At 45.6% G+C, this 12727-nt stretch overlaps 1 protein-coding gene across 8 annotated transcripts in view; it reads right to left on the bottom strand.

Moving 5' to 3' along the window:
* The window catches only part of LOC115572330 (zinc finger protein 521), a 94594-nt gene that overhangs the window by 9916 nt on the left and 71951 nt on the right, over positions 1-12727 (bottom strand). For all 8 annotated transcript variants that reach the window (XM_030402287.1, XM_030402280.1, XM_030402281.1 and 5 more), the window contains 2 exons: positions 9575-9706; positions 2923-3038 (listed from right to left, as the gene is read on the bottom strand). In XM_030402287.1, the coding sequence (XP_030258147.1) occupies positions 2923-3038; positions 9575-9706 (248 nt within the window). The remainder of the gene's footprint in view (positions 1-2922; positions 3039-9574; positions 9707-12727) is intronic.

Here is a 12727-nt window from a genome sequence, read left to right as displayed (position 1 = left end):
GCCGCCACCGCCGCCGCCGCCGCCGCCGCCGCCGCCGCTGCCGCCGCATCGCTGGAGGGGCTGAACTTGCGCGTTTCTCCACAAATGAACTGCACTCAGAGAAATGTCAGATTTAAGCTGTGGCTAATACTGCGCACCCATCAGTTAATGAATCTGCCTAATTAATCCAGCCTAGCAGCATTGTCAGTGGCTCAGCTCCCTCTGCAAGTGTGAAAAGCTACTGTATCTGAAGCCAACGCGAGGGGAGAGGGAAGTTTATTATCAAGTTTCACATTGCAGTGTGGCCTTCGCGAGAACCCGGAGAGATTTTTTTTTCCATCTTCCTCATAAGGGGGCAGCTGCTTTTAAAATGACAGGACTGTGGAGCTTGTTTGGGAGAGAGGATGCAGGAAAGTCTCCTCGTCTCCTAGTTGCTCAAGGGGTGGGCAGTAGTTGAGGGTCAGGATGAGCGCTGCACAGCCAGCCCGCTTGCCCTCCCCATCAGCACCTCATGAAATATCTAGACTTTGCTCCATATTTTAATGGGGTGAGGGAGAGGAATGCGCAGGGTGGAGGCTGCGTGAGCGCGTGTGATGGTGGAGGGGAGTCCTCTGGAGAGTTACGAGGGGAATGGTGGTCTATGCATCTCAGTGCGTATTTTTTTTTTGTATGTGGAAGAAAGAGGAGAGAGGAAGAGAGAGAAGGAGAGCAAGAGAGATTATTCTCCTTTGGAATCTGGATTCTGGGGCACACAGGCCCAGGAGTCAGTCAATCTGGCCAGTCTGAGGGGGGCGGCCGGGCGGGGGGTCCTAGGAGGGCTGATTAGACGGATGCTCTCCCATCATCCATCTCGACAGGCTGGCGAAAATTGGCTAGCCCCTCGCAGGGTAGAGTTCACGGGGGGAGGCGGTGGGGGAGGATGTGGAGCGGTGCACTGGATACCTGTCACAGCCTTTGGTCTGTTTCAGGATCTCAGCAGCAAATTAATAAAATATCGTTCCTGCTTCCCTTTACCTGCCGTGGCAGCTCTCCCTCTCGCTGCTCCGTCTCCCAGCTTGCACTGGCCCTTTGACCCCTCCGACTACTGTGAGAGATGAGGAGCCCAGGCAGCCGGCGAGTGGGCCAGAGTGTCAGGGAGAAACGGGGAGAAAACTCCAAACTCAAGACCTGGCAAAGAGAGAGCGCTTCCACTTCTCTCGCTGCTGGAAGACAGCTCCACTTCAGACAGACTGACAAACGACTGCCCCGTGTCAGTGAGACATTTTGAAGTGTGATGCATGGGAAATGGCAACCGCAAACAAACAACCACTAAAAACAAGTCTCCAACCTGCGCTGTTTGTTGGAAGGCTTAACTGTAAGCTTACATCCGGAGATAATGCTGGATCCTTGAAAAACGTATGGAAACTTCGAGTTGGTCACAGCAAATAAACTCAGCGCGCTGTGAACGTCTCCGCATGCGTGCACATTCTATATGAACTAGATATGTGAGCGCTCGCTCGCATGGGACCGCCTTTAGAGCGCGACACAGGTTGAGCATAATGATCGCCTTATCCCCAAAGCTCATTCCTGCTCGGCTTTCATAACCCCCCGTTTCACAACAAAGTGCCATAGGTCTTTCATGTTCTACTTTTGTCTCTTCACACGCGGTGTAAAACAATATAATCATGCATGAAACAACACCTCCGGGAGGCAGAGATCACTTCATTCCCAAAAATGTCAAACGCAAAAAAAAAAAAAAAAAAGTAGGAAAACATCCCCAGGTTATTTGAGATTGTTTACAGGTACGCGCAACAACCCTTCGCTGTATAGAGAGAGCACCAATGAGAGATGAAAATGTGATAAAGAGGAGGCCTTGGCATGAATGAATAGACTCCAACGTTGGCAGTTCGGAGGAGCGCGAGGCTTGTTAAATAACCTTCTCCGTGGTGGAGCTGCATGTTGGTGGACGGCGGATTGTTTTATTCATGGTTGCCGTGCTCAAATGACCAGCAGATAATGATCACACTCACCTTCCTCCTGGCAGACACACGCCTCTGTGTTTACAACCTGAATCTCAATATGAAAATCTTTGCCGATCAATGGGCGGCCGAGCCGGGATGCTTCCTCTGGCTACCCGTTAATACATACTGCTGCTAATCCAAGTTCGGAGGTGGATGCACTTGAAGGATGCAGTCTGGGTTCTTTTTTTCTCTCCGCGCTTTAAGGCGAATTAAGAACAATTTCGCTGATTGGATTGAACGCGGTGCTTATAGACTGCTCATGTTTTAATGATTGCTTCAGAAGGCGATAAAAAAAAAAAAAAAAAAAGGATCTGGATATGAGAAGTGCGCCATGTGCACGGTAGAGGATCCCCCAAACAAAACAGAGCTGCTTGAAAACACCACCGCAGTGAAATAATATAATAAGGTCTCTTTCATTTTTTCAGGCCCTCCAAGGACCTGGGAGAAAGATTGCTAGAAAATGGATTATCTCTCGAACATTGCGAGTTCATAAGTCCAACTACTAACTTTGTTGAAGGGCAGATACGGTATCCCAGAGGACAGAGCTCATATTTAGCCATGAGGCCTCCTCTGTGATTAGGAGGGGAGATGCAGGCATATTGACTCAACTGTGTTTTTGCCTCTGCACTGTATGTAATTACCTCTTCAAAAACGAACATTCCACTAATCCTCTAATTCCAGATATTTTAGTGCTCGGCTGGTCTAATAAGCAAATCAAATCATATCTGCACATCACAAATGAGTTTTGGAAACAGACTGAAATAATTCCGTCTGAGTCTCTCATCCCAGCCGGGACGGAGGGGACAGCCGGAGTGCAGGCGAGCGATGTTTAGTGTTTGTTAAGCTGTCGTGTGTGATTAGCGGTCGCGCTTTTGGGCTGTTGGCCTTTTTTATTTTTTATTTTTTATTTTTTTCTTTTGCGCTCAGCCAGCCCGAGGCTCACCTGTAACTCTGTCTGGAAGAAGAACTTCTGTGGGCACTGCGAGCAGTCGTAGATCTTATCCTCCTGGCCGTGGGCTGAGAAGATGTGCTGCTGGAGCTTGTTGGCGTGGACGAACACTGCGAGGAGGAGAGGAGACACGGGGACACAGGGGAAGATAAATGTTAGTCAAATTCATATCAAAAAAACTTTCGCTCCAAGACGCCTCTGCTCTGCCACTCGTCGTCGACTGTGTGTAAATTGGAGCGGGCCCTCTCTGCCTGCATTAAGGGAACAAAGGCAACGGCGTAATTGCATCTGCCTGAATAAAAATTGAAGACAGACTATGTCAAATGGCAAGGAAAATTACTTAATTACAAACAAATGAATGCACTATCAACAATAGGAGGGGGAAAAAAACCTTGTTATGAGATATATAATTGAAAAAAAAGCACGGAGAACAATTTAGATGTTAACAGTGAAACTAGAGTGGTCACATTCGTGGCACTAGAGTGAGCGAATGCATAATGTTTTGGGAATAATGATGCTCTTTATTTAGCGCTGCTGTGGGGACAACAAGCCGGAAAATAAACAACCACGAAAAAATTGGCATGGCTTCAAGTGCAAAACATGGCCTCCATTAGTCTACATAGCTAATTATATTGACAATATAAATATTCATGGTGTTGCACTACTTATTCATGCAGACTCAGACTCCATTCACCGTCATATAAACACACAAACTCGCTGGCACTTAAAACATATACCATACATTTGTGCTTTAATTAAGCCATAGTCCACGCTGGAAAGCTAAGGGGGATGCAATTGTGTGTCTTTAGTCTATGTGTGTGTTTGTGTGCCAGTGTGTGTGTGTGTGTGTGTGTGTGTGTGTCTGCATCCTCCAAGGAGCACTTCAAACATGCCGTTTGTTATCCCAGACCCTTGTGCTTTAAGGATGGCTGTCTACTCTCAAAGGTCTGGATGCTCTGGAAAAAGTTAGCATGTGGGGGCTTCATTTGAATTTCTTACGGCTCAAAATAACTTTTCTTCTAATGCGTGCACCGTGGGGCCAGGAGGAGAGGGGAGGGGGGGAGAGAAAAAGCACAGCCACAAAAGGTGAGGTGTCTGTCGGAAGATGGCTTTGGGGTCGCTGCAGCCCCGTGGCGGGGCCTCTGCAACATTAACGTGTCCCAATTTGAGCTCACCTGGGAGAGTGGTTATTAATTATTGAGCCGCGCACACTCGAGACGAACTCGGCTTCATTGAATGTCACACTCCTGACCTGGGAAATAAAAGTTTAGATTCAAAGCAGACTCACTGGTGGGGTGGATGCCTGCAGACTGCTAATGCCTGGGTGACAGCTGTCTCTGGAACATGGCGGCGTGTTAACCAGGAAATGAACAAACCTCCGCTAATGAACAAACAACAGCTCCATGGTCCATTTCTGAAACTAACGACCACGGCAACATGGCGACAAGCACAATCCCAGATAGATGGCCGTTCTTTACAGTCGGTTACAAAGCGTTTACCCTCAAGGATAAGGCCTCGGCTATCACGCGCACTTGTGCCTCTGTTGTGCTGCGAGAAGAGATGACAATTTTCTTTGTGGGGGATACATGCTCTGCTAAGGGGAGAAAAAGCGCTGATAAACAATAGCTTTTCTCTTTTGCTGTGTTTTGTCTGCATATACTGTACAGAAGCAGGTCACAGCAGCTGCAGGAAGCCTTCATTATGTCTTTGGCGAGAGGAGGAAAAAGTCAATACAGCAAAAATAAAAATGGATTTGAGACTTGGGGGGCCTTCAAATACTGTACAATAGGGCACAACACTACTGAGATGTCATGGTAGCTGTTTCTGGCTGTTTACATGTGTTTCTGGTCCGGCTCCAGTCAGAGACACGTTTAATCAGTGATATGCATTTATAGCTGCGCGTTCATTCATTCATATGCAAGCGTGCGATGATTGAAAGTGTGAGAGAGCCTAAAATGCGCTAATGGGCACATCTATTGTAAGAACAATAAATAATGAATGGACCTGAAGACTTAAATGGAAGCCCAACAACTTTTCAGCTAATTTATGTACAGCAGTTAGACATTTTAAAATGCCCAGTCCATATTTATGATCGCTAAAGCTGATTGGGAAACGTGACGTTTTGAAAATAAAGAACTCTCTTTGTCTTCATCATCGTTCCTCAAATTAGCATGCGACTTGTAATAAAGGGGGGAAAACGAGGGGGGACGGAGAGCATCGCTATTTGGCAGCGGGAGCCACATGCGAGACATGCCATGGCACCAGCCCGTTCAGAGGAGAGAGACAGCGGCAATGTCTTCCAAGAGGGTTAAAATAAGGACATAGAGAAACGAGGAAGAAATAATCCAAAGCCACATCCAAACAGGATCAGTGGCTGGCCATTGTGTCTCTCCCTGCTGAGAGCAAGAGAGAATAAGGGAGGGAGCGAGAGAGAGAGCGAGAGAGAGAGAGAGAGAGAGAACTTTGTGGAGTTTGTTGGCCGTGGAGCCAGAGCAGAGCGGAGCCGAACAGAGCACTGAGCCGGGTTGGGCGTCAGGGGTGTCAGGGCTGAGGGGGCTGAGGGGCCAAGGTCTCCTCGCTGTGGGGGATATTAAGCCCTCTGATTAGATCTCAGGGGCCGCCCATGGCAGACGTCTCCTTTACTACAGGCCCCAGCTCATCTTTATTTTGGCAGGGTGGTGCTCTCTGCAGGCTGCACTGCACCAATACTAAGCTGTTTGTGCAGGGGAGGGAAAAAAAAGTTTATCCTTTTTTTTTTTTTTTTTTTTTGCTCTCCCCCCCCTTTCTCCCTTTTCATTTATTTATTCGTCTAGCCTACATGTGTTCGTTTCTGCTTAATCCAAGAGTTCACAATGCAGAGGCTGATCCAAGTGTTCTGAAGCAACACAAACAAGTTGATTCGGAGCTGCGAGCTGATAACCGGTAATTTTGAGTTAAAGCTTAGCCCTATGTGTTTTTTTCGGGGGGGGGGGGGGGGGGGGTGTAGCCGGGATAATTCTAACGACACGCGCCAGCAGAAATGCGGGCAGCAGCTAAACAAAAAAGCCAATTAAACTACTGTATTTGTCAGACTGTCGCGGATTTGAAAGCGGAGCATCCTGTAGTTTTTCAAGTTTGCACTTCCTGCTGTGACATAAGTTGACGAAACAAGCGTACACGCACGCACACAAACACACACACACACGAACGACTTTCATCAGGCACACTTTCTTCTGTTTTGTTTGTCTTAAGCACATATTCCCAATCACAATTTCCACACCAGCCCTCGCTGCTGCTCCTAAGGGTGCAGGCAGACACTTCTAGCTGCAGGCTCCCCCACTTCTGAAACCTGTCAAATCTGTCCTGGGAGAGTCAGCCTCTCTCTCATCATCCAGGGGCTTATGGACCTCTCTCCATTTACCCTCCCTCCCCTTCACAGCTCTCTTTTCCTCCTTCTCTTTCCCCCCCTTTCATCTCACATCCAAACTTGCCAGTTGCAACCTTCTCGGCTTCCTCCAAGTTTTGTCTCCTTTTCTCCTCTATTTTGTCTCCCCTCGCCTAGCGTCTACGACTCACTTTCACCCCCCCTCAACACTTTCCGGCGGTCTGTTTTGTGGCATGATTCGTCCTCTCCTTGCTCCCTTCGATGTGGATTGAGGATAATCAGGTGTGTCAAAGAATGACAATCACTCCCCGCCCTCCCACCGAGTTGCGGGTCACGCGGGGGTAGATCAAACCAAAACACGGGCATCGAGTGGGGATGATCTTTCAAACAAAGAGTAACCTTGTTAATCGAGTGAACTCGGTGACCCGGCCACCATTACTGCTGCCACCTAGTTTGATCAAAGTTTGGCTTTTATGTTCAGACTCATTATTTCTCTAATAGGGATTGTTTAAATCTGTAAATAAGGTTTTTTGCAATAGTGCTGAGTGATTCATCAACAGCGTCTCAACTGCACTGACAAAACAAAACTGGCAACGACGACATTCAACGGAGAATCTTCCCATGTAATGCAGTTTAGTTTGTTTGTTTAATAAGTTTGTAGTTCTACATTTCCAAGAGATACCACCTACTTTTTTTTTTTTTAATTTTCAGATTAAAAACATACAAAATTGGAATATGATGCATTGGTATAGATTAAACGCCCTAACAGTATATAAAATAGTTCATATTAGCTCCAGTTTGAGCAAGTTATGAAATAAAAAAACACTGTGTGTATGTTAATACATAACAAGTAAGATTGTATAGTGCATATGGGGAGTAATTCTGCATAATGATTTATTCATAGATGTTATACTTAAATACATTAAAGTACATCAAACTTCCTTTAAATTATGTTTATACGTTGATCATTTGTTTTGACAGTTACTTTTTAAAAGTCACATACATGATGTTTACACATTGTAGCCTCTTCGGTTCTTCGATGTTAAGAAAGAATTACAGTTTCAAGATCATTTTGAATAAAAGAAAGACATTATGTCACTAGCCCTCTTGGTTTATGTTTTTTTACTCATGTACATTCGTTTGTTGGTTTGTGACCAGGATTACACAAAAACTGCTGAATGGATTTCCACAAAACTTGGATGGAGGCTGGATCTCTGCCCAGAACAGACCCCATTAACTTTTGGTGTGGATCCAGATAAAGGGACGGATCTTGATGAAAAAAAAAAAATCACACATATTTTAGGTTTCTGGTATTTGCGAGCGATGCAATTTGCAATTATGCGGATCCTAGATCTGGTGAGTCTAAATTATGGTTAAGCAGTTTGAATAATTTAATATTTGGAGTAAGATTTGGGGTAATGTACAGAGTTTGATATTTGGTTAGGCTTGATTGAATTAAAGGAAATTGTTGGTCCTTGGTGGAGGTATGCGCTCTACTGTGAATTACTTCTAGTTCAGTAATTACCCATCTTTCCTGAGCAAAGTGCTACAAGTATAATTTATAATTTTGTGGGGAAATAAACAAAATCATGTATCAGTGAACATTTTTCAGTCTCATTTGTATCATTTTGACAAAAATAATATAAAAGTCTCTTTACATTTTTAAAATCTAACGGCCTTACCAAATAAAGTGGTATATAAAGATTATTTCAAAGAGACAGGTGGGAGTTACATTTTTCATAAAGGGAGTAATAGAGTATTTTAATTTTCTTCATTCATAATTCTTCCAGCGTGTTGCATATCTGAAAGGTAACAATGAGATCTATCACATTTAGCCTGCTAACACCACCTAACAATGTACAGCTAGTTTATGTCAGGGTGTACAAGAATTGTCTTTTCTTTACTTTATGCCGGGCTCAACTTGAAGAAATATATTCAAGGACAGCTGTCAGCCAAACTCTCACTTCCTCCTTTCCCTCTGAGTGCTCTGACTCCAGTCTGCCTGTCCCCTCCATCCCCAACAGAGGGAGGCCTTTCAGTCCACCCGCACTCTCCACAGCCTGCCTTCCCCACCGCCGTAGCCCTTCGCCCATCTGTCTGTCTGCACTGCGACCACTGTCCTGAGGGTGTACTCTGTCTCCCCCTCCTCCCTCCTCCCCTCCCAGCATCCTTCTCTCTCATGCGCCGTGATCGATATGGACGCAGAGGGAGAGGGGGGACCTGTCTGTCAAAGCCGGCGGTGGAAAATGAAGGCTCAGATGAAGGAGGCATGCTCTGTATATTAAATGCCCAGACCCCTGTGAGAGGTGGAGGGGGATTCGGGGTGGGGATATATCAATAGGCTTCTGCTAAAAGAGAGATAAGGCCAAAACAGCAATGAGAGAAGTAGAGCGGAGTGGAGGGAGGGGAGTGGAGGGAAAGGAGAGATGAGGAAAAATGAATACGGAGCTGAGCAGCGAGGTGGATGAAGCGGATGAAGGTAAAAAAAAAAGTGCAGATCTTTGAGCGAAAATTTCCAAAATGCGAGCTAATGATGTTAATTGGTGTAATAATTGGAGGAGACACAAATTAGGTTTTTTTTTGGGGCGGACGGATGGACAAAGGGGGGGTTGCAGGAAGCGCACAAAGACGGAAATGAGCTGAGGACCCAAAAAATGGCGAGGAAGAGTAAAGAGCTGAGAAGGGAGAAAGAGTGAAGAGCTGAAGTTAACGACTTTGCAGATTTCATTATAGAGATAGTTAACCCTGTTGACACTGAAGGAGGGCGCTATCCTCTCAGGAGGAGTCCGGTCCTTCCACCTCCACGCACAGAGACAGATGAGATCATTACAGCTATCAGCACCACTGCCATCCACAATTAGCACATCTCCTTTTCTTTCCCCACTCCTCCATCCCCCCATCTCTTCTCAGCTCACACTGTCTTCCCCCCTGCTCTCTTTCTCCTCCCCCACCCCCCTCACCTCGTGACACTCCTCTAGCCTTGATTTGGAGGCAATTTGACTAAATAAAAAAGCCACATGCAGCAAACTGCTCTCAGCTTTAGCCGAGCTGCTTGCTTGACCTTTCCCAACTCATTTAGAACCCATTTGGCTTTTTTCACGTAAGACACACAAAGTGCACGGAAATGCAAAGCTTTGCATATTGAAGGTGGAGGTCTTTGAAAAGTTAAGATGCGCATAAAAACAACTTTTTTCTTTTGTATCTTGTCATCAGGTCCATTGGGTTGCTAATGCGTAATGCACAAATGCTCTCATGCGCTACAAACAGATGCGCTGTACACACCTGTAAAGCAGACCGGACACTTGAAGGTTCCTCCCATGCCCTCAAAGCTGTGCTCGATCAGGTGGCATTGAAGCTTCGCCGGCGAGTCGAATGACTGACTACAGAGCTTGCATTCATGGTTCAGTCCTTCCTCTGCAGAGAAGAAACAACAAAAAACAACACAGGAAAATCGTAAGCAGGAAAATAAGCAGAGCGTGAATGTCAAGAGGCCTCGTTTTCTTTTCTTTCTCTCTTTTTAACTTTCACATGAAATTTGAATTAAACAAATTTTGTGGCAAAAGAGTCCCTTCTGTGATTTTCATGACTCAGACAGGAAGAAATATAACGTGTGATCTGCTCCCATCAGGCGGAAATTAGATGGCCAGCCGGGGTCCTAATTGCTCAGACGAGGCCTCGCACTTTGAGCATGGTGAGCGTCATCTTTTTTTATTAGCTCACATACATCGACAAAATCATTTTCTTTTTTTGTCAGCGTCTGCAAATCAAAAGCGGATTCCAAAGAAATCAAAATGAAAGTAGGGCAGAAGGTGAATCAAAATAAATCAAGTGCAGAGGGACAAAAAAAAAAAAAAAAAAACATTCAAAAAAATAGTTTCCAAAACCCCTCATTTTAATGTCACCAAACCATCTGATCACTGTCGAGTCTCATTTTACAACGTGCTCGCATGTCAAGATTTTGAACACAGAGCATGACAGATTCCCAGTTTATCTGCTTGGCATTAGAATTCCCTCCACGTCCATCTAAACACATCTCAGCCGAGGCCACTGATGGCTTAAATAAATGTCGTTCAGGCTGTGAACCTGCACACTTGTCGTTTGCAGCACAACGATCTGCTGACTCAGACTTCCAGAGAACTGCCCATCTCCAGTGCGTCAATAAAAGGCCTATACACTCTGCCACGGGGGCCAGACTAGTGCTCTATCAAACTCCTGCCAAACCTGACATTAGGCCAGCTACTGCAAAAGTGGGGGGGGGGGGGATGGGGTGTATACACTGGGGACTCATCTAGGGTTTATCCCTAGGTCTCTACAGCCCAGTGCCCACTACATAGGCCCTGGGTACCACAAGCACGAATACGCAATCCACCTAGCCAGCTGTGCCCGGCTCGAGCCCCGGAGGATCTGAGTGGAGGGTTAATCGAAGGCGCTTTAGGCAAATCTGGCAGAATTTGTCAGCTGGAAACCGGTGATGTGCATTAACATAGTAACCTGCAACGGACAAGGCACCTCCTGCGCTGGAAATTCAGCAAACTTCCCTTCTCTTATTTGTTTTCTAATCGTCTATCCATCGCTAAAAACTCACCTGAAACTGACCTTTTGTTTCAGGTTGGGTTTGTGTGTTTTGTTTCTGCTCTTTGCTTAACATCAGCTTTCTATTTTTCTGTTTAGAACATACATAAAACATGTAAACTCGTCTCTTCATCGAAGGTATCAAACAGAGGTAGTATTTCTGCACCCATAGATTGATCCTGACTTACTCTGACAACTGCAACCCACTGACCCCTGATATTTCCTGGAAGAGGGGGGAATGGAAACATCTCCCGCTGTGCCAAAAGAAACAATAGGATGTGTGTGCATACTGAACTCTTTACTGTAACACAGGACCTCGCGTTCTTTTACTATCTTCTCTCAGTAACGTAAGCATATGGAATACATAAGGTGGTGTCTACAGCATTAAATCGAACTCTAAGTTCCCACGTGACTGTCTGGTAGAGGATAAAGGCCGATCAAGGTAGCTCATTCTAAAAGGGAACACGTTGATGGTGTGTTCTGCAATTGTGCATTTGACAGATGAGATATTGTGTAGCCTACATGTGCATCTAAGTGTAGCAGCAGGCATCAGCAAAAAAACAGGGGGAGGAGGGTGGCATGAGGGCATCCACGCAGCCGTGCAAGAGGATCAGTGCCCTCTTTGATCACCATTCAGTTTGCTTTGTCTGTGTGAGGGTGTACACTAAGGTCAAGCCTGCTGCAGGGTTCACAGATCTGTTCCGCTGCCATATGCGCAGCCCTCGTTTGACCCTAGTGCACAACGCTGTCCCTTCGGAGACCTGGCCTGCTTCATTATGCAGATAACTCTGCACCTGCCCGACTGTCCTTGTGTGCGTGCATGTGTGTGTTTATGTCTGTGAGCAGGTGCACCAAGGGAAAAATGGTGAAGGGATGTTAAAACAGTATGCTTCAAATTTGAAGAATAAGGTTGGTGTTGCTCTATGCTTTTACTGACTGCCTTAAATATACATAAAACGACAATGTGCCGGTCTTTCTCAGAATTCTTTCTATCTTCCCCACACTGACCCATGTGCTTTGTTTTCCTAAAAAAAAGACATTTATAGTTTTCTTTTAATAAGGATTCAGTAGTTCATGAAACCTGCTACTTTTAACTACATTAAAATGGATTAATACACATGTAAATCCCAACTACGGTATGTATTTGAGAATTACATGTGTATTTGGATGTTTGTGGACAACGAGGGAGTGATGAGTTACATCAACACAGGCAACACTTAGTAAGAATCTCTCAGTGCTGGATAGCAACCAACTGAACACCCCTCGCCTCACCCTCTGTTCCCGGTTACTGTTGGAAATTATGAACTCCCCTAGAAGAGAACCCTCTGTGGCTATAAAATTCTAAGGTGACAGAAACACAACACATTCTTAGTTTCGGGTGACGATACACTCATGAAAACCCAAGTATGAGTATCACAGTCCATCTCTGCCCCTAAATCCCTCTAAAATCCCACACACTGGACCTTTAATAGGATTCATCGATGACGGAAAAGTTTTTAATTTGTTCAGGATGGCTATACATTAAGTGATATGTGTTTAGGTATAAAGGTTAACTACATTCTTTATGTGTTTATGTACAACCCTGAACTGAAAGAGTGCTGGGAAACAGAAAGAAAGAAAGAGAGAAAAAAGTGGTTGAGGGAGAAACAGGGATTCATAATGAGTAAATTGTGCTCTGTTATCCCCTGTAAAGCAGCCTGAGCAGGGCTGGGTTTGTATTCAGCAGTGTAACAGGGGTTGAATCAAGCTGGCAGCCTGTTTCTTAGTGAGAGCCAAGGGAGGAAGTCAGCTTGCTCGCCCCTATAGCTGCCTCATTGGGCTGAGGTCACTTCCTGTCGCTCCCCCGGCCCTTCTCCTGGGCTG

The sequence above is a fragment of the Sparus aurata genome, chromosome 21 (genome assembly GCF_900880675.1).
Source record: "Sparus aurata chromosome 21, fSpaAur1.1, whole genome shotgun sequence".
In the NCBI taxonomy this organism is placed as follows: Eukaryota; Metazoa; Chordata; class Actinopteri; order Spariformes; family Sparidae; genus Sparus; species Sparus aurata.
This window is presented reverse-complemented; position numbering and strand designations above follow the sequence as displayed.